At 40.1% G+C, this 24,040-nt stretch overlaps 1 protein-coding gene across 1 annotated transcript in view; it reads left to right on the top strand.

Annotated features, from left to right (window-relative positions):
• Positions 1-24,040, top strand: part of AASS (aminoadipate-semialdehyde synthase) — a 46,503-nt gene that overhangs the window by 12,130 nt on the left and 10,333 nt on the right. Inside the window, exons 9-21 of the mRNA XM_015822862.1 lie at positions 1,082-1,230; positions 4,054-4,176; positions 4,675-4,786; positions 6,955-7,014; positions 7,123-7,190; positions 12,533-12,654; positions 14,071-14,100; positions 14,720-14,846; positions 17,443-17,553; positions 19,535-19,643; positions 20,455-20,595; positions 21,558-21,725; positions 23,177-23,272. Coding sequence (XP_015678348.1) covers positions 1,082-1,230; positions 4,054-4,176; positions 4,675-4,786; positions 6,955-7,014; positions 7,123-7,190; positions 12,533-12,654; positions 14,071-14,100; positions 14,720-14,846; positions 17,443-17,553; positions 19,535-19,643; positions 20,455-20,595; positions 21,558-21,725; positions 23,177-23,272 — 1,416 coding nt within the window. The remainder of the gene's footprint in view (positions 1-1,081; positions 1,231-4,053; positions 4,177-4,674; positions 4,787-6,954; positions 7,015-7,122; positions 7,191-12,532; positions 12,655-14,070; positions 14,101-14,719; positions 14,847-17,442; positions 17,554-19,534; positions 19,644-20,454; positions 20,596-21,557; positions 21,726-23,176; positions 23,273-24,040) is intronic.

The following is a 24,040-nucleotide window of genomic DNA, read 5'->3' as shown; positions in this document are numbered from 1 at the left end:
CGTTCTGCATCAAGTAAACTTTAAAGAAACTTAAACAGTATGGCAGCGGGGGAAAAAACCCTGGTCTCATGCACAGGGAATCTGCATCGCCCACCTCCCCCCGTGCCTCTGTCTGCCCGCTCAGCCTGCTAAACCTCATTTCTAGCTGGGTAATCGATTTAGCAAAGGCAGAGGGGGGAGGCAGGCGGTGCAGATTCTCCGTGCGTGAGAAGTTGGCGAAGGAGGAAGCAAGCGCCAGCGGCAAGGAAGGCAGGCACACATACAGACTCCGCTCATCGGTGGACCTTCTTGCTGCTGGGGCTGCCTCTTTCTTCCTCCTTCACCAGCTTCTCATACATGGTGAATCTGCACTGCCCGCCTCCCCCCGTGCCTTTGCTAAATCGATCACCCAGCTAGAAATGAGGTTTAGCAGGCTGAGCGCGCAGGCACGGGGGAGGCTCCGGGGGGGAGGTGGGCGATGCAGATTCCTGCTAGGCATCAGGCCAGCTTCGGTGGCGCCAATCTTGGCTGGGCTGCTGCTGCAGTGCTTGCAGCTTGGCTTCTTGCTGACTGGCAGAGGCGCCCCAGCTCCAAGCCCTCTGTGTCAAGGAATGCGCGGGCAAGCTGCTGCCGGGCTCCTCCTGGGTTTCCATAGGTCCCGGATTCAGGCTGCCGCAGGGCTGTGGTGTGGGTGGAGACACCTCCTGTAAACTTTGGAATTTACTATGAACATTTGCCTTAAATACAATAAATTAAATTTATGTTAAGAACTGGATATATAATTTTTTAAATAAAAGATTAACAAGATGTAAGTTCCGGCACCTTTTTTTTTTATTACAAAAAAAGCACTGGGCATAGGGAAAGGATAATTTTCCTGGAGGTGGGAATCAGAGTGGTACAATCTCTCCTCAGGCATTCAGCATTGTAAAAAGAGGTCCATCTTGACCACCTGTTATCAGGCAGCCTGTTCTGCACCCAAATATTTTGATGTCAAAATAAGTGCAAGGCATTCAGTTGATGGAAACAGTCATTCAAAATAATTAATTTGACTCATGTATAATTGACATCACAGGGAATAAGTAAAATACAGTTTCATTTACAGATTGCACCCTATGCTACCTGTGTGATAAATGGAATCTACTGGGAGCAGAACACCCCACGCTTGCTAAGCAGACAGGATGCACAAAAGCTTTTGACTCCTCTCCAGCCTTCTGCTGCTGCTACAGAGGGCTGTCCTGAATTGCCGCACAAGTAAGATGTTTTAACAGGACATGATCTGGAAACAACCAGTATCAGAGGGGGATGGATGGATGGAGTTGGAACCAGCTTGTCTGGCACTGAAAGAAGAAGCTGGAAAAGCATTGGAAAAGCAATGTCCTTTCCGTCTGTGATCCCCTATGCCAGTGATGGCGAACCTTTTAGAGACCGAGTGCCCAAAAACTGGCCCTGCCCCCATTCTACCCCTTACCCCACCCTTGCCCCGCCCTTGCCCCGCCCCCCATCCCCCACCCCGCCTGCCCGCAGGGCCACTCACCACCTCCAGGGCCCGCCGCAGATCGCCCAGGCAGCCCAGCAGCGCCATGGCAACCACGCCCTCTGCCCACCCCCTGCAGCATCAACTGTGCACGATGGGGCGTGAGAGCAGAGTCTTGTCTACGCTGCCTGGCTGCCATGTCCTTGGCTGCGCTGCTTCGTGTGGGCCACGTTCGGGGGCGACTCTCCTCCAGGGGGGCTGCTGGTGAGGAGGGGGTTGCGGGGGAGGCGAGGCTGGGGCAACGGCATGTGTGCCCACAGAGAGGGTTCTGAGTGCCACCTTTGGCACGCGTGCCATCGGTTCGCCATCACTGCCCTACGCCATTTTAACATTACTCCAGAAGATGCTCTGATGTTCTGGAACACGATGAGAGGAGACACTGTGAAGGACAGATGATGATTGGAGAACTGGCCCTAATGTACCCAGAGTAGCCAGATGCCAAATTATCTTCTTCAGTTACTATCTTCATCATTCCCATTATTAGTCATTTTGGCTAGGCTGGCAGAGTAACAGTGACAATTAATTTATCTAGTTGCTAGTTAAATATATCTCACTTGTCCAATAAAGACAAATAGTAATAAAATAGCCTTCCCCAATTTATAAGGAGAACATTAAACAGCCTGTCAGCAACAAATATAGGGCAAATATCATTTAAACCTTGTTACGGCAAGCATGACAGTTTAAAAACTGTAGATAAGTTTGGATGAAAAGTTCTTTGCCTGTTGATAGGTAACATTGAACTATTTTTTGCCAATCTGAAGATGTTAAAATCCTTACAAATAGCATGTTTCCAAGTGATGTCAAGATTTATAGACCAATCATTTGAGTTTGAATACAATATATTAATTCTAGAAAGGGACACATTTAATCCCAATTGTAGGAGTATTCTGGGAAGGATCTTAGAATTACATTTCTAATGAATAATTCTGTACTGAAGTCATAGTTGACTAAATTGGTATCCTTCTAGTCCAGTGGTGGTGAACCTATGGCACGGGTGCCAGAGGTGGCACTCAGAGCCCTCTCTGTGGGCACGCGGGCCGTCGCCCCAGTCCTAGGCCTTCAGCTGGGTTTTATAAAACCTCATTTTAGGCCTCCACCGCCATGTGCAAAAAAAAAAAAGGTTCAATCAGTCAATTTCAGCTTCTTGCGAAAGAAAAAAAAGATCTTGCAAAGTTGGAATTGATTGATTTAGTCCCACCCAGTCTGCCGTTACCACCGCAGCCATGCCCAGCCAATGGGCCACGCCCACCCAACGGGCCACACCCAGCCAATGGGCCACACCCACCCGGCACTCGACAATGCATAAGTGGGTTTTGGGTTGCAGTTTGGGCACTCAGTCTCTAAAAGGTTCGCCATCACTGTTCTAGTCTATTCTTCCCAATGCAGTAACTTTTCTGTTATTGCTAATAATAATCAATTTTTTCTCTACTGAGTTCAGATATTCATATGGATGTAGCTACACTTCTCTATCTTGTTTAGGTAACTTGGTGACCTCAGATAGTTTGGATTTATACAGTCTCTTGCCACTAGCTTGGTGGTTGGTGCTGGTGAAAATGAATCCAAACTATTTGGATGACAATAGTTGCCTATCTCTATCTTAATATGACCTACTGTATGTGGTTATTGCGTTATGATTTCATTAATGTTATGCATGTCTGCAGTCTTGATTTGCAATATACCTTTAAAAATACCCAAAATAAATAGAAAAAAAATATTCATACTACTGTACTTATGTCTAAACTTTACCTGTGTGACTAGCATTGTGTTAGCATTCTTCCCCATTGCTTTCATTCCCTTTTAATAAAAGTTTACCCTGGAACGCTTCTCAGGTTTCCAGTCTTATCATTTTTTATGATTAATGACAATCTTGCTTAGATGAATGTAGCTAAATCAACCTCATTATATAAGCTATAAGTAATGTTGAATAGACACATACGTGCAGAGAGAGACAGAGGAAGCTGTAGAGATATTCCTAATTGGCGTCACTATCCAATTAGAATATGGTTAGAAGTTCTTACATGTGTTCAAAAATACAGTTCATATAATTTCTGAAGGTAGCAATTTTTTTTCACTTATCCATAATGACATACAGATAGTCCTTGACTTATGACCACAATTGAGCCCAAAATTTATGTTGCTAAGTGAAACATTTGCTAAGTGAGTTTTGGCCCATTTTACAACCTTTCTTGCCACAGTTGTTAAGTGAATCATTGCAGTTGTTAAGTTAGTAACACAGTTGTTAAGTGAATATGGTTTCCCCATTGACTTTGGTTGTCAGAAGGTCACAAAAGGTGATCACGTGAACCTGGGACACTGCGACCGTCGTAAATAAGCATCTGAATTTTGATCACGTGACCACAGGGATTCTGCAGCTGCAGTCATAAGTGTGAAAAACGATCATAAGTCACTTTTGTCAGTGCCATTGTAACTTTGAACGGTTACTAAATGAACTGTTGTAAGTCTAGGACTACCTGTATTTCATTCATTATTCTGAGGGATATCTTTTTGTCAATGGATTATTTTGTTTTAATCAATTCTAGACTTGTTGCAATATGTGACATCTCAGCAGACACTGAAGGATCTATAGAATTTATGACAGAATGTACAACAATTGATAGTCCATTCTGTATGTACGATGCTGACCAGCATATTAATCATGACAGGTAAGAGGTTTTATTTTTTAATTTTGTACTGGCTTGCTTTTGAACTGAGGATTCAGGTTTTTTTGTCTTTTTAATAGTGGTTTTGGAATCCTTTACTTAAGTAGGATGAATAATCAAGCATAAGGGATGCCAAAATAATTTTGTTTAAGAAATTTCTGGAAATAAAACTTTCCTCTCTAACCACCCCTTTCTTGGCAGTCATTTGTACATGAGCCCCTCCTCAAACCACTCTGGAAGGGCAAGGGGTTCTCTCAAATAGTGTGCAAAAATTCATCAGACTTTTTGGAAGTGAGATTTTTTTAATTTTTTTTTTTGTGTACTGCTTAATTTAAGATCCAAGCCAGATTTGGGATGTAGGTCATCCTTCCTAGCATTTCCTAGATCCTATGTGATAGGTGGTCTCCTCAATCTTAAGAGACAGTTCTTTTCTCCCCCAACTCCATCCATAACATCTTTTTGGCTGTTCATTACATGGAATGAAATGTCTCTCTCTTCCAGTGTGGAGGGATCTGGGATTTTGATGTGTTCGATTGATAATCTACCAGCTCAGCTTCCTATAGAGTCAACAGAATGTTTTGGAGACATGCTGTTCCCCTATATTGAAGAAATGGTAAGCAGATAATGCGCCTTTTGATCTATTCAAAATAATAGAAATCTGCTGTAAAATGTAACGGGCTTTCATGGAATGATTTCTAGATACTCTTTTTCTTCTTGCTAAAGTTTTAATATTTTCAAATATTGATGGACAGCTTTTCTTTCTCCCTCTGCTCACATTGTTTGAGAAAAAAATCATCATCTGGGGATAAAAATGTGGGAGATAAAAGTTGCATACATACAATATATCATATAGGAGCAGTTTCATGAAAGTTATCTTCCTACCTAAATTATGATGGCTCTTTTCATCTGTGCTAATTTGGGCAGTTCTTCAAAAGATGGCTAATGAAACATTTTTTTAAAAATTGCAATGGATAATTGCAATGGCTTGCAATCTGATTGAGTGTGGTATCATGATATTACATGTGTGATATTTAAAATGGAAAATGGACTTTATTGGATTGAGAAAAAAACAGCTGTAAATAGTTAAGGTAAAACCAGTGAAAAATTAGACAGCAGAAAACCAATACAGGAATACTTGCTGCTAATGGCTGCAATATTTAATACAGCTTTAATTTGCACTGAAAATATATTTTGGGTAGAGTTGGGTAAAGTAATAACTCTGTTTGTGGAGTCTCTGAACTTGGTTGTTTGCTTTCAGATGTTTTATTTCCTGAGTAGGTAATTTCATCAGAGCTAGTGAGTGTACAGTTTACTCCCTGTTTATATATGTACTAGCTTGCCCTACCACTGGTGACAGGGATATGGTTTTCTCCTCATAGTTTCTTGATTAGGGCATTGGGGGTTTTGCTAGATTTTGTCTGCTGTTAATTTCTGCTTATCTGGGTGTTGATTGCTGGAGTGGAACATGGTCTTTGTTTCCCTTTTTAGCTTCTTTATTGGCTCTTTTGAATAGTGTGACACACATCACAAAGGTGCAGCAATGCTTTTGACATCTGACAAAAGCATCCAATGCTCTGGATGCCTCTGGCAACTATAGTTAACCTGATTTACTTTTATCTTTATTGATTCAGCCAATAAAACAATTTTATGACAACTGATAAATAGAGGTTAGGAAAGATCTTATCTTGAGAGGGCCATTACTATTGCAATGATTTTCTAGATACTAGGCTTGCAATTCCATATCTTAAATCACTAATTGTATGACATGAAAACAATGAATTAAATAAATAACAGCATTATTGACTGTTTTGAGGATACTATTTTCAAAATAGTTGTTAAAAAATAAATATATGTTAAATATCAAATTTTAATCAATTTGGATTCTAAGTACATCTTAAAATGAAGACACCAGTGACTGAATTTGGGATAATCTCACATAAGACTAAGCAAAGCTGTTGGCTAGAAATGGATTTCAAGTGTCTTCATAGCACATCAAAAGTATTTTATGGTGCTTCCAATGCAAATTATTCCTTTGCTATAAAGAATTATTCAAATATGTTAGACTACAACATTCACAGTTATTGGTCTGATATCAGTTTGCCTACCTCTGTTTTACACAGTGCTTCTGTAAAATCCAGTTGTTAAGCTGGTTGCTTATAGTTTCCTAAATAGTTTCTTTGTTGTTGTGATATGAAAACTTATTTCTGTTAAACTTAGTTCCTTTCCAAATCTTACTCAAGCAAAAAGAATAATCTTTTATATTACTTTCCAAGAATCATAGTTCTTGCATCTCTTGCCTTCTAGATAAAACCTGTAATTATCAGGGAATGTCTTGTAGATTTGGCTTTTTGTTTGTATTTTGTCATTCTTCTATCTAATCACACTCCCTGCCTTCCAGCTTTTGTAGTGTGTCGCAGACCAGGCATCCTTCTGATAAAAAGTTGCAACTGGTTTTTCTCTTTATATAATATAGTCTGTGGTATAAAAATATATTGTGCTTGTATCTTTCTCACCTCAGTGCTGTTAATATTAAGTTAAAATGTGGAGAAGTTAATCCTAGAAAAGTTTTAATTGCCAATTAACATTCCTGAAAATTTCTTATTTTCAAAATAACATGGCTACCTTGCAGCTAGCGTTTTCATCCGAGTTTCTGTCTTGACAGTTCCTAGGTTTTTAATAAACATTTTTCAAGGTTCTCTTACCTTCCAACATAATTACATATCTGAGGATGTGTGTCTATGTGAAATCAACTTTTCTAACAGAAAACCTTGCTCTCCACAGCTCCTCTCTGATGCTTCAGAGTCCCTGGAAAGCCAGAATTACTCGCCTGTAGTTAGAGATGTAAGTCTTATAAATCAATTGTCTTTCTTCCACACACTTTAAAAAGGAAATCTGCATGCCAAGGTCAACTGTAAGGAGAATAATTATGTCTCTCATGTACTTTTCTAGGCAGTGATTACATCTAATGGTTCACTGACTGATAAGTATAAATATATCCAGAAACTGAGGGAGAACAGGTAATATAAGGTTTACTTTTTTCCTCTTCAGAATATATTCATCTCAAGTATAAAATTATTGAGTCTATATTTGCATGCTAATATGAATGTTTTATTTTATGGGATGAAGTTAACACAACAATCACAATGTGTCTATCTAAAGTCAGGCAAAAACAAAAAGAACAAATATGAACCATTCCTTCTAGTGTCATCACAAATGATTAGATATTTGTGAGTCTTTGGAAAAATGTCCTAAGTTTACTTTTAGATGTGATCAGCCGGATTATAGTCTCTTGCCACTGATTCATTTGAAGGCAATTCAGTTGGTACCCGTGTTTCCCTGAAAATAAGACCTACCCTGAAAATAAGACCTAGCGTGATTTTTTTATGTTGCTCGCAGTATAAGCCCTACCCCAAAATAAGCCCTAGTTAAGAGCGTCAGTGGGCAGTGGAGGGATGGCACAGGAGGTGGCGAGTGCGCATGCAGGGGCTGAAGGTGTCCGGAAGCAGCTGCAGCCCACCGGCCTCTTGGCTGACACACTCTGATTTAGAAGGCCTTGAGGGTAAGTTCCTCTAAGAAGCAGGTGGAGGCAGAGGTGTGGGGGGGAGGCACACGATCTGTCCCACCTGCTGCTTGCAGGGACTTACCCTCAAGACTGTTTTCCCCCTTTTAAACCTGATCTCCTTTTCCAAAGGCAACAGTATCATCCGGAAGGAACAATCTCCCTCCCCCTGGATCCACACAAGGCAGAAGTCCTCCTTCGCATCTATACCAGTCAGCAAACCGGCTCTTTGATTTCCCCCCACAGGGACCATCCAGCCCCTATGGCCAGTAAGAGATCATTTGTTGGGCTTACAAATGACCCTCTCTCCAAATCCATTTCCACCTCGTCAAATCCAGGGATCGATTCAAAGGCATCCCGCTATAAACTCTCTCCAAGGCTGGCACTTGGCTCTCGGCATTACCACACACACACTTGGCAAACCACAATCCAGCCGCTCCATCCATTCACGGGAACTTGAAGAGACACGGCTCCAATTTACTGCTTTTTGTCGTCCCCTCTCCCCCATCTCAAGATAATGAAACAGCTGCCGCTTCCCAAAACAAACAAGTCCAATGCTACCCGGAGGGTTCCCACACTTTTGCAAAAGTGATCCAAACACGGCATGAGGAACAGCCACCACTTTTCCCAGGCGGATGTGTGCGGGAGAAGCATGGCGAGGCAGGTACCCTAACCTTATCCTGGCAGCTGGGAGTGATGGGGCTTTTCATTCCTCACCTCAGAAGCAAGGGGAAAGAGAAGGAGGGAAAGGGAGAGTAGTCACTCGAGGGCTGCCTCTTTGCCAGCTTCTCCCCAGGCTTGCTCATGGGAACCTGGCACAGAAGGAAGTGTCTGTTTCTTGAAGATTTGTCCCAACCCTCCCATCCTCTTTGAATCTGGTCTCCTCCTAGGAGGGAGATGGAGGGCTAGGCTGGGCTGAAACAGAGGAGAAAGAGGGGAGGGGGAGAAGCTGTGCAGCTGCTGTAAGGACGAGGGGCTCACCCGCCTCTCTGCAAACCTTCTCAGGAGACATGGTGGGCAAATGTAAAAGCCACTCCTTCCAAGTCAGCAGCAGTGGGGCTACTTCTTCCTCTCCCCGGGAGTGTCTTGTCAGCATTCCCTTGATAGCCCTTCCCCTGCCCCCACACAGTTCCCAGGGACGGAAAGGGGGTGAGGGAGAGAGGAGGGGGGAACAAATGGAAAGGGCGATCGGACTCGCGGTGTTTTGTTTTGATTTGCATGCCGTGTCTCCTGAGAGGCCTCGTGAAGAGGTGGGTGAGCCCCTCATCCTTAGCTGCTGGATGGAGGGCTAGGGTGGGTTGAAGCAGAGGAGAATAGGAGAAGAAGCTGCGCAGCTAAGGACGAGGGCTCACCCACCTCTCTGCGAGACCTCTTAGGAGAGATGGCATGCAAATGTAAAAGCCGCTCCTTCCAAGTTAGCAGCAGCGCCTGAATCAAAACAAAGTGTCATGAGTCCGGGCGCCCTTCCCGTTTGTTCCCCTTTTTGGGAAGCGTTTCAATAGCAGGTCAGGCTGGGTGTTATTCACATCACATCCTGGGCAATAGCAGCTGTGCCTTCTCCCTTCCAAAACATGCCGGGATGCGATCTGAATAAGACCCGGCTTGACCTACTATTGAAACGTTTCTCAACTCTTTCCCAAAATGTGCTTGCAGCAGCTACTGGACATGTGAGTGCCACCCACAGCGGTCCCAGTTGCTGCAAGTGAGCAGTGAGCACATTGAAAAAGTGGTACTCGCCACTGCCCCTTGCACTGCGGAAGGCAGTGAAACATAGAGAAGAGCCGGGAAAGAGCCGGGAGGCATTTCAAGAGCCGGGAGGCATTTCAATAGCAGGTGAAGCTGGGTCTTATTCAGATCACATCCTGGCATGCTTGGAGGGGAGAAGCCGCAGCTGCTATTGCCCATGCTGGGCTTTGCACGGTGGCGATGAGAGACTGCAGGATTTATTTTTACCTCCCTTCCAAAACATGCTGGGCCCTGTTGGGCGCTGCAGCTCTCGTGCCTGCTGTGCAATGCAGCGCGGCTCCACCAACAGTGGGGGGGGGGGTGCTCCTGAGGTCATAGATCTCAGCTGACTTGCCCTGTGCCAGGCAGGAGCAGCCCGACAGGGTGGCCGAAAGCAGCGCTGCCAGGAAAGTGAAGAGCCCCCATGGGAAGCTGCTCAGTGGCCAGGGGCTGAGAAGTCTCCCAGCAGCAGGGCCAGCAGGCAGGGCAGGCAGAGGCTGGGGCATGCCAAGAGTTTGGTGTGTTGCAGTCGCAAGCAAGTAGACAGTGGGACGGTGAGGGTGGGGCCTGCAGTGGCAGTGCTCCCACTCCTGTTGGCCCCTGCGTTCACTGCTTCCTCTATGTGAAAAAAAAAGACATCCTCCAAAAATAAGCTTTTTTCGGAGCCCAAAAGAAAATAAGACCGGGTCTTATTTTGGGGGAAACACGGTATAATAAAATGGTTTCTGCACTTTCTGATTGTGGCGACATGCAGACAACAACACCTATTTATACCTGTTCTTTGTTCCCTGATCAATGTACACTTGAGGACCTTATGGCAGTACAACAGAAAGCAATTAATGTTACTAGTTTCTGGGCAAGATCTGTTTAACTTGTACATAATTTAATCTTGTATTTAATATTTTAAATTTTATGTCATACACTATGCATTATTTTCAATGTGATGCTTCTGACATAAACAAACAATAAAGTGGCCTTGTATAACATTAATTCTGAAAGGGTTACACTGGTTGCCCGTTGGCTTTTGAACCCAAGATGCTGTTTCCCACCTTTAATGCAAATTCAGATTGTGCATTTAATATTTACCGAAATGCCACGGATCACAGCAGGAGAAGTAATGATGCTGAAATTTTTTGTCTTTTCCCCCTTGGGTTTTTGGAGGGATTGGGATTCTTCTTTGTTTTAAAATGTATGTCAATCATGTTTTAAGACTTAGGCTATATTTCTATGTGTTTCCCATCTCACAATTCAGAAAAAAACATGTTACCATTTTTAGCAGTTTTGGACAGAGAATCTTTTAGGGGTTGTAAGTGATCATTGAAAGCTTTATTTTAATCTCTTAATGATTATATTTCTCTATAGAAGCATTTCCTTCAGTGCCCCTCCCAGAGAGAGGGAGGAGCTTCCAAGTTGCACAAGGGGAGATAACCTCTGGTTTTGCATTGCTTATAGAAGCTTTTAGAGCAGGGCTGTGCAGCATTTTTAAAGTTTGGATCTCACTTAGAATTCTTTTGGAAAGACTTCCACCAGTATCATGCAGTCCTGGGTCTTTTGTTGTACACTCCTGGCTTCAGGCAATAGATTTAATACTGCCATTGTAAGTCTCTGTAAGTTTTGGGTTGTGGCAAGATGGGTTGGCATGATGGAGTTGGGATGATGTAGTAGTCTCAAGGCTGCTGGACAAAAAACACGCTTGGTGTCACACAGACAGTTCATGCCTAGGTAAAACACTTGCCTTCTAGCTGTGAATATTTAAATGGGCAGAAGCATTGAGGAAGAATGTTTGGACATTCCTGGAGTTGTTGTTTGCGTGGCTTGGACTGGTGATAGATACAATGTGTACAAAGCAGGATCAGTCTGCAATTGGCAATCCTGCAGGAGCAAGCAGGAGTCTGAGAAAGTGATCTGCCCAATGAACAGCTGGTGGAAAGCACTATTGTTTCAAGAGGACAGATTACGGATCAGCGAGGACAGTTTGACTAAGATGCTGGAGTCCAAAAAAAAGAATTACTCTTCCTGTTCACCTTCCTAGGATAGAAGTGAGCCCAGAAGCCGAAAGAAGAGGAAGAAGCTGCAGGAGAGAGACAGGGAGAGAGTGATTGAGTGAAACAGATAAGACAGCGCAAAAGCTTCACTGAAATTGTATAGATTTGTATATGTACAGTTTGTTAAGCTAAAGCCAGAGAAGAACTGTGAGTTCCATCCCTTTTTCTCACCCTCTGGCACTGGTCAAAATTCTTATTTGTCACATCCATGTTATTTTCTTGGCAGATGTATGTAAAATGTTTTGCCACAGCATTCTTCCTGGATCTTTTTCTGGACTTCTTGGTCTAGCTCAGGGGTAGGCAACCTCGGCTCTTTTATGACTCGTGGACTTCAACTCCCAGAATTCCTGAGCCAGCATATTCACTCACTAGCTTTTTCCTAGTAGTCTTCCGTCCAAGTATTAACCAGCTCTGATCTTGCTTAGTTTTTTTTTAAATCAGCCAAGGTCAGATAGATACTGCCTCTAGCTATTACTTAATATAAATTAGTTGCCTTTTAATTGGGACATGCAGTAATTGTCTAATATGACAGGAATAATATTACATATTGTTTCCTCTTTGTTGAGGATTTTAAGATTCTGTTTCGGAATAGTTGTGGGATTAAGCCCTATTGTCTATTTATTTTCATCCCTCCATTTGTGAATGAATTCAGATTCTTACACCTATATTTAAACAAGCCTCACTGATCAATAGAGTAATGGCTATAATCTCTTGGATTGTGTGTGTTGATATCATGATTACAGCAGAAAGAAATATATATTGATTTCACTATAATCTTGTAGGTGTAACGCTACTGCTAGAATTAGTAGAGGCATAGGGATAGAGGCATAAAATTGCACACCATTAAACTGACCATTTTTCACAATCAAATGCAAATGCAATATTGAAAATATTTTCATATGGGCTGATGTTAAATGAGCTCTGAAGGAATAGAACCCTAGTAATCAAAAGGTTTTTAAAGCAAATTTATAATGTTAACAATTTTGATGCTTATTTTACTAAAACTCACTTTTAATTGTATATATTGCAGGGAATATATGCAATCCCTGACCATGGATAAGAAAAAGAAGGTTTTAATACTTGGATCTGGATATGTTTCTGAGCCTGTAATAGAATATCTTACAAGAGATCCCAGTGTTGAAATAACAGCAGGTTTGTAAGTAAGGTTATAACCCTAAAATCTCAGCATTGTTGAAACTAATGGAGAACTGCTTTGTATTTATAAATATTTCTCATTTATTTGAGAAGGATTCTGTCTTTGTTCCTTCTTCTATTATTGGCTAGGGTACAGGTAGTCCTCAACTTATGACCACAATTGGAACCAGAATTTCCATTGTTCAGCAAGTCAGCTGTTAAGTGAATCACATTCAATTTTACAATCTTATTGTGCAATGGTTGCTAAATGAATCAATGCAGTTAATTGAGTCAGGCAGTCATTAAGTGAATCTGGCTTCCCTCATTGACTTTGCTTGCCAGAAGACAACTGGGAAGGTTGCAAATGGTGATCACACGACTCTGGGACACTGTAACCAATGTAATTACATGCTGGTTGCCAAGTACCCAATTTTTTTTTTGCCTGATCATGGGGATTGATTGTAAGTGCAAGGGCTAGTCGTAAGTCATTTTTTTCAGTGCCATTTGAATGGCCACTAAACAAATGGTTGTAACTCAAGGACCACCTGTGTAGCCATTGGGTGGAATAAACATAGATTCTACTTGCAGAAGGGCATCACTCTTACAAAAGCATCCTACCATGAAAACTTATTTTTTGAACTAAATCTTATGAAAACAACTACTTTGTATCCTACTTAACTAATTTTTGAATTACATCAAAAATGGGTAAAAGCAGAAGAAGGCAAGCCTGTGTTTCAGTACCAGATGGGATTCTGTACATCTGCAGGCCTGCACGTGTGAATATTTGCTTTGCTCTTCCTCAGTGCCCTGTTTTTTATTATTATGTTGTGTGTGTGTGTTTAAAGTCTAATATGGAAACTGCCTAGAGTTGCCTCTGTGACTGAGGTTTATACATGTTTATAAATTAAAAAGAAACACATCTGAGATACTTATCTAAGATGAAATTAACCCAATCTACCTCTGTGCATTTGTGTTTGTAATGTGCTGCTTGATCTTCTCCCTGAAATATGCTGTGTTCTTTTGGAATTAACTTTTCCAATACTTGCATTAGCATCTCTGCATATATGTTTTTTAAATTGCAGAATTGAGATTTTGAGAATTGAGATTTGGATGGAATCTTGGGCTAGCCCTTCTTACTGTGATTACTCTTTAATTTTAGAAATTTTATTTAGTGATGTTTTCAACATCTCTCCATCCATGACTGATAAAATGGTTGGGTGGGGTGTTTTTTCTTTTGCTTTATTTATTTCGTTGAAGATCCAACTGCTAGCAAGTTGAGTTAAAATGTACCTGACTGCCTACAGTGTCACCCACTTTAATTCCCTGTCTGGTGGAGAATGTGGGAGTAGTTGACCTGAATGGCTTAGAATGACTAAGCCACCATTTCATTATTTTCATTTGTTGATACTCTCGATTTCTTTCCCCTCCAAACAGTTTCTTCGGTGAGCCTTTGTCCTAGAACAGGTACTGCTTTGCCTGCATGGATTAGCTTAGTTTTAGCTAAATACTCCTACTGTTCTTGCCACTGTGTACCACAACATGGTTTTAGAGAATATTCACTTTTTGGTCCCTGATTCTACAGATAATATTTTTCAGCAATAAGCCTTGTTTGTTGAAGTTTTATTGCTCTAATCTATTTGATACCTCATTCTCCTTTCATCTTAAAATGCTGCCCCCCACTCTGTTCTAATGGCTGCCTTAAGAAACCATTGCAAATCACGGACGTTTATTACACCTATTTTATTGCTTAAGAAAAATAATTTTGCCAACTTGTGATGGCTAAGGTACTAAAAAAAATTCTATTATTGGTTTACATGACCAGTTGGGCTTTATATCTCAGAGATAATCCCCTTCTTTTCTGGATGGTTCAGCAAGCTATGCCTAATCTGATAAGGATGTGAAACTTTCTGACATTGTTTCAGTGGAGGAGGAGTGCATGAGAGCAAGGTTTTCGTGATCTCATCTGCTAACGCTAAGCACTGGTTCAGGTTCTGGTTTTGAGCATACCTCTCCAAGATGATATACAAGTTAAAAATGCTGTGGGAGCCAGTCTTTTTCATCTATCATTCATACTCTCCAATAGCCTCTATCATGAAGACTCAACTTGAGCAGTTGTCCAAGAAATACAATAATGTTGTTCCCATCATTATGAACATCACAGAAGACGAGAGATTATCATCATTGGTGAAGAAACATAATCTTGTGATTAGGTCGGTATCTGATCATGAATTTCAGAAAGTGCAAATGAACTGTTCCAGAATAAGGCTTGATAATTTAAGCATCTGATTCCTAGCAGTCACTCAGGTTGGAATTTTATTTATTGAAACCTTTTAAGTGTTTACAACCACAATATGGTCCCATTATTAGATAGCATTAGCATTGAACAATAAAAATGAATTATAATGATAAAATGATCTCAAAAATAAAGTCTAAATGTTTATGTTCGTATCTGTCATAAGTATACTTTGATAAAATATAGTAAAATTCACAAAAGATTATATGTTAATACATTTGGTCTTATATAGATGTTGCTTTTTTATTATTGTTTAAAACTTGGATTTTTTTAACTAAGAACATGTTCCAGGTTAGTTGAAATATATAGTATATTCTCTGGTTCTGGTGTTTTTTCACCCCAAAGAACTCAGGATTATATATGCTAATATGATGTAAACTCCCTCCCATTTTATTCTTACAACATCTGTGTGAAAGAAGAAGGATAGTAACTGGCCCATATTCACTCACTGATCTTATTTATTTAATTAATTTATTAAAAATGTACTGCATGTGGCTGTGCATCTGAAGCAAATAACTGGGTGGAAACAATTAAAACCAACATTAAACAACAAAGATACAATTAAAAAGAGACATAATAAATACAAAAGCTGAAGCATCTTGGACTTCAGTAAGGCATTTGATAAAGTAGACCACAACCTACTACTTGATAAGATAGAAAAATGTGGGTTAGACAGCATCACCACCAAATGGATTTTTAGCTGGCTGACCAGCCGTACTCAGCGTGTGGTCCTCAATGGAACTGTATCTATATGGAGGGAAGTGTGTAGTGGGGTGCCCCAGGGCTCTGTTCTAGGCCCAGGGCTCTTCAACATCTTAATCAATGATTTGGATGAGGGGATCGATGGGAAACTCATCAAATTTGCAGATGACACCAAGCTGGCAGGAATAGCCAACACTCCAGAAGATAGGCTTAAGATACAGAAGGATCTTGACAGACTTGAACATTGGGCGCTTTCTAACAAAATGAAATTCAATGGTGAAAAAAGTAAGGTTCTACATTTAGGCAAGAAAAACCAAATGCATAGGTGGTACCTTGCTCAATAGTAGCAACTGTGAGAGGGATCTTGGACTCCTAGTGGACAATCACTTAAATATGAGCCAGCAATGTGCTGCAGCTGCCAAAAAAGCCAGCACAGTACTAGGCTGCATTAACAGAGGGATAGAATCAAGATCACGTTAAGTGTTAATACCACTTTACAATTCCTTGGTAAGGCCATAGTTGGAATACTACATCCAGTTTTGGTTGTCACAATGTAAAAAAGATGTTGAGACTCTAGAAAGAGTACTGAGAAGAGCAGCAAAGATGATTAGGGGACTGGAGGCTAAAACGTATAAGGTTGTTGGAATTAGATATGTCTAGTTTAATGAAGAGAAGGACGAGGGGTGACATGATAGCAGTGTTCCAATATCTCAGGCTGCCACAAAGAAGAGGGAGTCAAGCTATTCTCCAAGGCGCCTGAAGGCAGGACAAGAAGCAACAGATGGAAACTAATCAAAAAGAGAAGCAGCCTAGAACTAAGGAGAAATTTCCTGACAGTTAGAAGAATTAATCAGTGGAACAAGCTGCCTCCAGAAGCTGTTTATGCTCCAACACTGGAAGTTTTTAAGAAGAGACTGGAGAGCCATTTGTCTGAAATTATTATTATCTTATGCATAATTAAAAATCCCACTGCACATACAGTATATCAAGCTCCATTAACTACTCTGCCTTCTACTATTTGAAACCCAATGTATTCAATGTCAAACTAGTTCATAATTCTGATTTCAGTGGACTATGATGTGGACCTAAGAAATATGTTTTTCTGTGAGTGAGTGTGTGAGTGCTTGCACACACACACACACACACAAACACACACACACACACACACACACACAAGAAAGCTCATGTAGTAAGAACTAAATGCATTAATTGCCTCAGTTTTAATTACCGTAAGTATTGATCCATTTGAGTTAGCACTGCCAACTATTGATTTCCCATAATGATTGAGCAGAAACAGGAAAAGGTATAGGACAGGTCTTCTAGCTAAAAATTTTCATGAGAGATTCCAGATTGAAACCTGGACCATTATATATGTAGCATGTGCCCTGGCCCTCTCAAAATGTCATTTAGCAATTTTTATATGTTGTTGCAAAAATGCTGCTTAATAATGTTTGAAAAATAAGTTAGAGCAATTCATATTTAGAGACAAATTAGATCATTTCTCAGAAAATTTATTTTAAAAAAATCTGACAAAGATTTCCTTCTTAAATCTTGATACTGAATACTATTTGTGGATGTAATTATGCCTGAAAAAAAGATATTTTTCTTTTCACTTTCTAACCTTATTTTAAAAGTCAGAGAGTGACCTTTCCAATTAAACTGATTTTATAGAAATTGGTAATTATGGCTATCTTTCTCTTGATAAATGAGATAACATTGACTTGGGTTTTTTGCCTGTTTTGACAGCATAGAAAAGAATTGGCATTTTCTAGTGATGACCTTCCCCTCACTTTTCCCCCCTCTCATTTTAGTTTGTTGCCATATTCATTCCATCCTCTGGTTGCTAAGAAATGCATTGACAGCAGAGTGAATTTGGTGACCGCGAGTTACCTGACTCCTGAAATGAAAGAGCTACAAAAAAGGTATGAGCATGTTTGAGTACTTGGCGTCCTCTGCAGATTTCTCAACATCATTTTTGAAGCTGAATGTAAGTTTAAGTCAGGAAAATGACTTAAATGTGGATTATCTCCAGCCATAGAAATTTGCCATTTTAATCAGAATATCAAAATCCAGCATAGCTAAGTCACAACGTTGCTCCCACCTTGTGACAAACATACAAATGGGGCAGGATTTGTGATAGCTCTGCAGTGCTGCTGACTGACAACAGTCTGGCCGGTTTTCACCTCCCCTTCAGATGTCACTTCCTCCAGCAAGAATGGATAGCTAGCCAGGTTTTTTCCCCCTCAAAATCCTTTGCAAACCATTGCTGGATTATCTTGCTTAAGAAATATAAACAGCCTTTTGGTGGCAACACTTAGCTGAGATGAGACAAAGCAGGCTGGATGATGTCATGCCCCTATATTCTGGGCTTCCCAGCCATCCATCCCCAGGTTTTTGCTATTAAGCTATTAAACATGTTGTAGGCACATGAAATAACTTTTTTTTTCAATTTTCCCACCTCATTGGGAACTCATGCCAATGACTTTTGGCAATTATAATAGGAAGATACACTAGATAGATAGATAGATAGATAGATAGATAGATAGATAGATAGATAGATAGATAGATAGATAGATAGATAGATAGATAGATAGATAGATAGATAGATAGATAGGTGATAGACAGATAGATATGGATAGAAGGAAGGAAGAAAAAGGAAGTGAAGGAAGGAAGGAAAGAAAGAGGGAAGTTCAAAGACTACATATGACCTACCGTATTTTTCCGTGTATAAGACGCTATTTTTTCCTGCAAACACCCTGTTCAAAAATCGGGTGCGTCTTATACAAGTGCAGCGTCTTATACACGGAAAAATAATGGTAACCTCCACAGCCCAGGGCATGCCTGTGTGGGTTGCCATGCCACCTGGTGCAGGTGTCAAGCCCCTGTGGGCTTGGTACTAACGGGAGGGGGGAGGGGGCAAGATCGTCGGCCCGCTGAACCTCTGGATTTGCCGGCTTAGCTGTTTGGCGCTCCGCCGAATAGCTGATCGGCATGGAGAAACTCGCATACCAGAGCGTCTTATGCAAGGGTGCGTCTTATAGACGGAAAAATATGGTACATATGAATTGAAAGTTGGATACCCCTCTTTGAAGAAAAGTTATCTAAGTTAAAAACTGGTTTTTCCACGTAATTGCTTATGTGTAGAAAGCACATGTATACCAGTATAGCCTACTCACTGAAGGAAATAAGTGTGGCCCATTCAACTCACTGCAGAGATACTGTATTTGAAAACAACTTGAAATACAATTGATTGTACGTACCCACCTGCTACAGCAGTGTCTTTCAACCTTGGCCTCTTTAAGACGTATGGGCTTCAATACCCAGATTTCCTCGGCCAGAATGGGTTTCAATTCTGGATGTTGAAATCCACACTTCTTAACAATTGCAAGTTGAAAAGCTCTGTGTTAAGAGGATGGTTTGTGAGCTACTGAGTTCAGTCAGCAGGGGAATATATAGGTAGTCCTCGACTTATGATCACAATTGAACCCAACATTTATGTTGCTAAGTGAGACAGTTAAGTAAGTTTTGCCCCCTTTAGGACCTTTCTTGTCACACTTGTTAAGTGAATCACTACAGTTGTTAAGTTAGTAACACAGTTGTTAAGTGAATCTGGTCTCCCCATTGACTTTGCTTGTCAGAAAGTTGCAAAAGGTGATCACATGACCCCAGGACACTGCAACTGTCATAAATATAAACCAATTGCCAAGCATCCAGATTTTGATCACTTGACCATGTAGATGCTGCAATGGTGTTAAATGTGAAAAATGGTTATAAGTTACTTTTTTCAGTACTGTTGTAACTTCAAATGGTCACTAAATGAATGGTTGTAAGTAGAGGGCTACCTGTACTTTGTAGAGATACCTTGCTGTTTCCTTTCACCTGACAGCTTTCCTTGTATTATAGCACAGAGGCAGCTGGCATTACCATTATCAGCGAAGTGGGTTTGGATCCTGGCCTCGATCATATGTTGGCAATGGAATGTATTGATAAAGCAAAAGAAGTGGGTGCTACGGTAAGCTCAACTGAAAAAAGAACCCAAGTCATAGCCCATGCTCCTTGTCCCCAGTTTTGTTTTTATCCTCCTCTTCCTCCTTAAAAACTAAATAAAAGCTTCCTCTTTCCTTTGCTTTTTCTATGAAGCATCAGCTTTTACCACATGCAAAGACAAAATGGAAAAGATAAATTCTGATGAATCTTAAATTTTGAATTTCACCTGAGAAAAGCAAGTCCATACGCTCAGAATACATTTGAAATTAACCATGATTAAGTCCCACAGAAACCAATAATATGCAGCTGCTGTAATTTTAATAAATTTATAATAAATCCCATCATTTTCAGAGGGGTGTGTAGTAGAATCCTGTTCATGTCTACCCATTTCTTTTTATTATATATAGATTTTATTAGTTTTTATAGGATTAGGGATAAAGTGGGGACAGGATTGGGGTTTGGGTTAGGGTTGGGGTTGGAATTGGGGTTGGGGTTGAATCCTGCTCATGTCTACCCATTTCTTTTTCTGAAGCTCATAGACAGCTATAGGATTGCCGTGAACTCACTGTGTGATTGGTTTGTGCTTAGAATGTGTAGGTTTATATGAATAGATCCTAAGTTAATTTTTAATTCTTTTTTTGTTACTAGATGTTATAAAAGTTAAATGAATGAATTTCTAAAGAAAACTGTATAAATGTCTTAGATGCCTTTCTGTAGAATACTGTAAAACTAGATTAATCAGAAATATAGAGTTAGCCATGTTAAATAAATTCAGGAATCTCTATTGGATAAACTAACCGAATTTAAATTGAGATCTTTATTTTCATCCACTCCAGGTGATATCCTACACTTCCTTCTGTGGAGGCTTGCCTGCTCCTGAATATTCTGACAACCCCCTGAGATATAAATTTAGCTGGAGTCCACAGGGAGTCCTACTAAACACAGTTAAATCTGCAACCTATTTAAAAGATGGAAAGGTGATGTAATTTCTCTTTAAAAGTATATACATTTGTTTGTATGTGTGAGTGCCAGCTGGCTTCATACTTCTAAGGCAGGACCAGAACTCCTGGTTTCTAGCTTTCTGATTTTAACCATTGTACCAAACTGCTTTCCATGTGTATACATATATATATATATGTTAAAATGAAAAGGTGGCTTATAGCTGTATCAGATTGAGGAGTTTTGAAAACTTCTGATATGAACAAAGTTAGTTCTTAATGGAACATTTTCAATTTAAGTTAGGCAGGGGGAGATACAACTGAGCCAATCAAAGGACAGCCATTTTCATATCACTACCCTTTCCAGAGTTTTCTTTCCCATCTCATCCATGGCTAAAGGAAATTTAGCCTTAGTTGCCAATCACCTGTTCTATTAACTAAATTGGCTAGTTCCTCCCTGTTGGTATAATCAGTGGACAATACAGTGGTCACCTAACCGTTATGTGGTTAGGTGATCAAGGAAGATATCACTATGGGAGAGATAAATTTGATAAATAATAAGAAAGCAAGAAGAGTCTTCATGTTGCTATAATTGGCATGGAAACTGTTTTAAAGAAAATCAAAACATTGATGAGCTACCAGCAAGGAAGGGGAAAACCTACTTTCTCCTAATTCTGAATAGTAACCTTGGCTTTTAGGACATGAATCAGTAAGATCGGTAAGATTTGCGGCAGTGCAAAAACTTGTCTTAAGAAGGTTCCTGTTAAGGGAATGCAGGCTCTGTGTGTAATGCAGCACACTGAAGGTCTTGTGAAAAAAAACAGAGAAATTAGGACAGAGCAGAGACCTGAAAGGAAGTGGCCATAAATAAGACTTGGGAGAGATGTTCAACCTTCATAATTGTGGGAGACAGGCATTTTTAAAGAGGAGCTTAAAAGTTGGGCGGTCCCTGTCCTCAAATATAGTACACTTACATGATTGTTGTTTTTCATAATCCTTAGATTATTAATATTCCAGCCGGAGGAGCTTTGCTTGATTCTGTTACTGTCATGGATTTTTTCCCAGGATTAAATTTGGAAGGTTTTCCAAACAGGGATAGTACAAAATATGCTGAACCTTACGGTATTCAATCAGCTCACACTCTTTTAAGAGGAACATTAAGGTACACGGTAGGTGCATTTGCCATTATAGAAGTGTGATTGATCATAGAGAGAGCATGGGCACCCGCAGGGGAGGAGGGAAATGGCAACATGGATGCCATGACTCAAACTACATGGATTATGTATTTGCATGGGATAGGGAACAAAAGGATGAAAAGCTGGGCTTTTATGTTGTGATATCATAATGCACACATTTTTTTTGCAACATTGAGGTTTGTAATAATACATGCCTGTGTTAGAGAGCTGAAGGTACTGTATGTCTGTACCAATTTAAATATTAGTTAATTGCTCTTTGGTTTTTAGTTCTGCAACAGGAGGCATTTTTTTAATAGCCCCTGCTTTATACACAGGTAGTCCACAACTTGCAACCATTCATTTAGTAACTGTTGCACTAAAAAAAAGTGACTTGCAGTGAGGGGAAAAAAATATTTGATTCCCTGCTGATTTTGTACGTTTGCCTACTGATAAAAAAAATGATCAGTCTATAATTTTAATGGTAGGTTTATTTTAACAGTGAGAGACAGAATAACAACAAAGAAATTCAAGAAAAACGCATTTCAAAAAAGTTATAAATTGATTTACATTTTAATAAGTATTTGATCCCCTATCAACCAGCAAGATTACTGGCTCCCAGGTGTCTTTTATACAGGTAACAAGCAGAGATTAGGAACACACTCTTAAAGGGAGTGCTCCTAATCTCAGCTTGTTACCTGTATAAAAGACACCTGTCCACAGAAGCAATCAATCAATCAGATTCCAAACTCTCCACCATGGCCAAAACCAAAGAGCTGTCCAAGGATGTCAGGGACAAGATTGTAGACCTTCACAAGGCTGGAATGGGCTACAAGACTATCGCCAAGCAGCTTGGTGAGAAGGTGACAATAATTGGTGTGATTATTCGCAAATGGAAGAAACACAAAATAAATGTCAGTCTTCCTCAGTCTGGGGCTCCATGCAAGATCTCACCTCGTGGAGTTTTAATGATCATGAGAACCATGAGGAATCAGTCCAGAACTACACAGGAGGATCTTGTCAATGATCTCAAGGCAGCTGGGACCATAGTCACCAAGAAAACAAGTGGTAACACACTACGCCGTGAAGGACTGAAATCCTACAGTGCCCGCAAGATCCCCTCCTTAAAGCTTTGCTATGGCTAATTGATATAAGCAGTAATGGGCTGGATGAATGAGTGATTTGGGGGGAAAAAAACCTATATTTTATTTATATAATAGCCTTTGTCATACTAGATTTTATGACGATACAAATGCTAGAATTATACAACTATTGTTCCAGTATAAATGAGTGCACGATTTTCAGATTTCTGACAAATAGCCTGTTGGAGAAGTTGAAAAATCATTCAGTGGTATTCCAATATTGTCATGAGCTGTTTTCATGCTTATTAGGTTAGCAGGTCTGAAGGTTCGTATCATTTCCTAATCCTTTCCATTTGTCTTTTCCAGGGTTACTGTAAAGCTATAGAAGGTTTTGTGAAATTGGGATTAATAAATCCAGAACCATGCCCTATGCTTAGTGCGACTACACCTTCTGTAAAATGGGTAAGTACCTGTTCCAAATGAGAGAAATAGAATTGAGGTTGGTATGATAATCAATTAGTTCCTGTAAATTTAGTATGTTTACAAAATGTAATGTTTTAAATTAGTGAAAATAAGAGCCAACCTGTAAAATCATTTTCTCTTGAGGGATTCTGGGCACAGGGGCCACCATTCTTGAAGATTTTTTTACAAAGTTAAAATTACAGAAAAATTAAAAAGAACATAGAAGAGAGAAAAAGATATAAAAAGTAAAATAGAAGAAAAATGTACAGTATCAAGAAAAGAGAAAGAAAAAAAGCAACTCCAATCTTTGCAGAGCATAATTAATTTCCCCAAATTAGATAACATAGTTCCCTTCTTCCCATCTATAATCCCCTTTAATCAATAAGTCCAGAGATCACTTTTTAACAAAAAGTTCATAAAGGATTTCTAGTTTTTTATAAAAGTAGTTATTGGTCCTTTCCTAGTCAAATAAGTAAATTTAGCCATTTCTCCACATTCTGCCATCTTCCTGATCCACTCTTCCATTGTGGATATTTGTATATTTTCCCATCTTTGTGCATATAATAGCCTCACTGCAGTTCCCATATATAAAACCAAAACTTTCATAAGTCTTTTCTAGTTGTCTGTCTTTAAGTCCTATTAGGAAAAATAGTTTTAGGTGAATATTATTTTTTAAAATTCTCTGCATCATCATATGTATTTGTACCCAGCTTTTTAAAAAGCTTTTTCACAAGCTTAGGAAATATGGTAAAATGGCCGTTCACGTTC

The sequence above is a fragment of the Protobothrops mucrosquamatus genome, unplaced genomic scaffold, assembly GCF_001527695.2.
Source record: "Protobothrops mucrosquamatus isolate PMUCROS unplaced genomic scaffold, P.Mucros_1.0 scaffold1705, whole genome shotgun sequence".
Taxonomy (NCBI): Eukaryota; Metazoa; Chordata; class Lepidosauria; order Squamata; family Viperidae; genus Protobothrops; species Protobothrops mucrosquamatus.
This window is presented reverse-complemented; position numbering and strand designations above follow the sequence as displayed.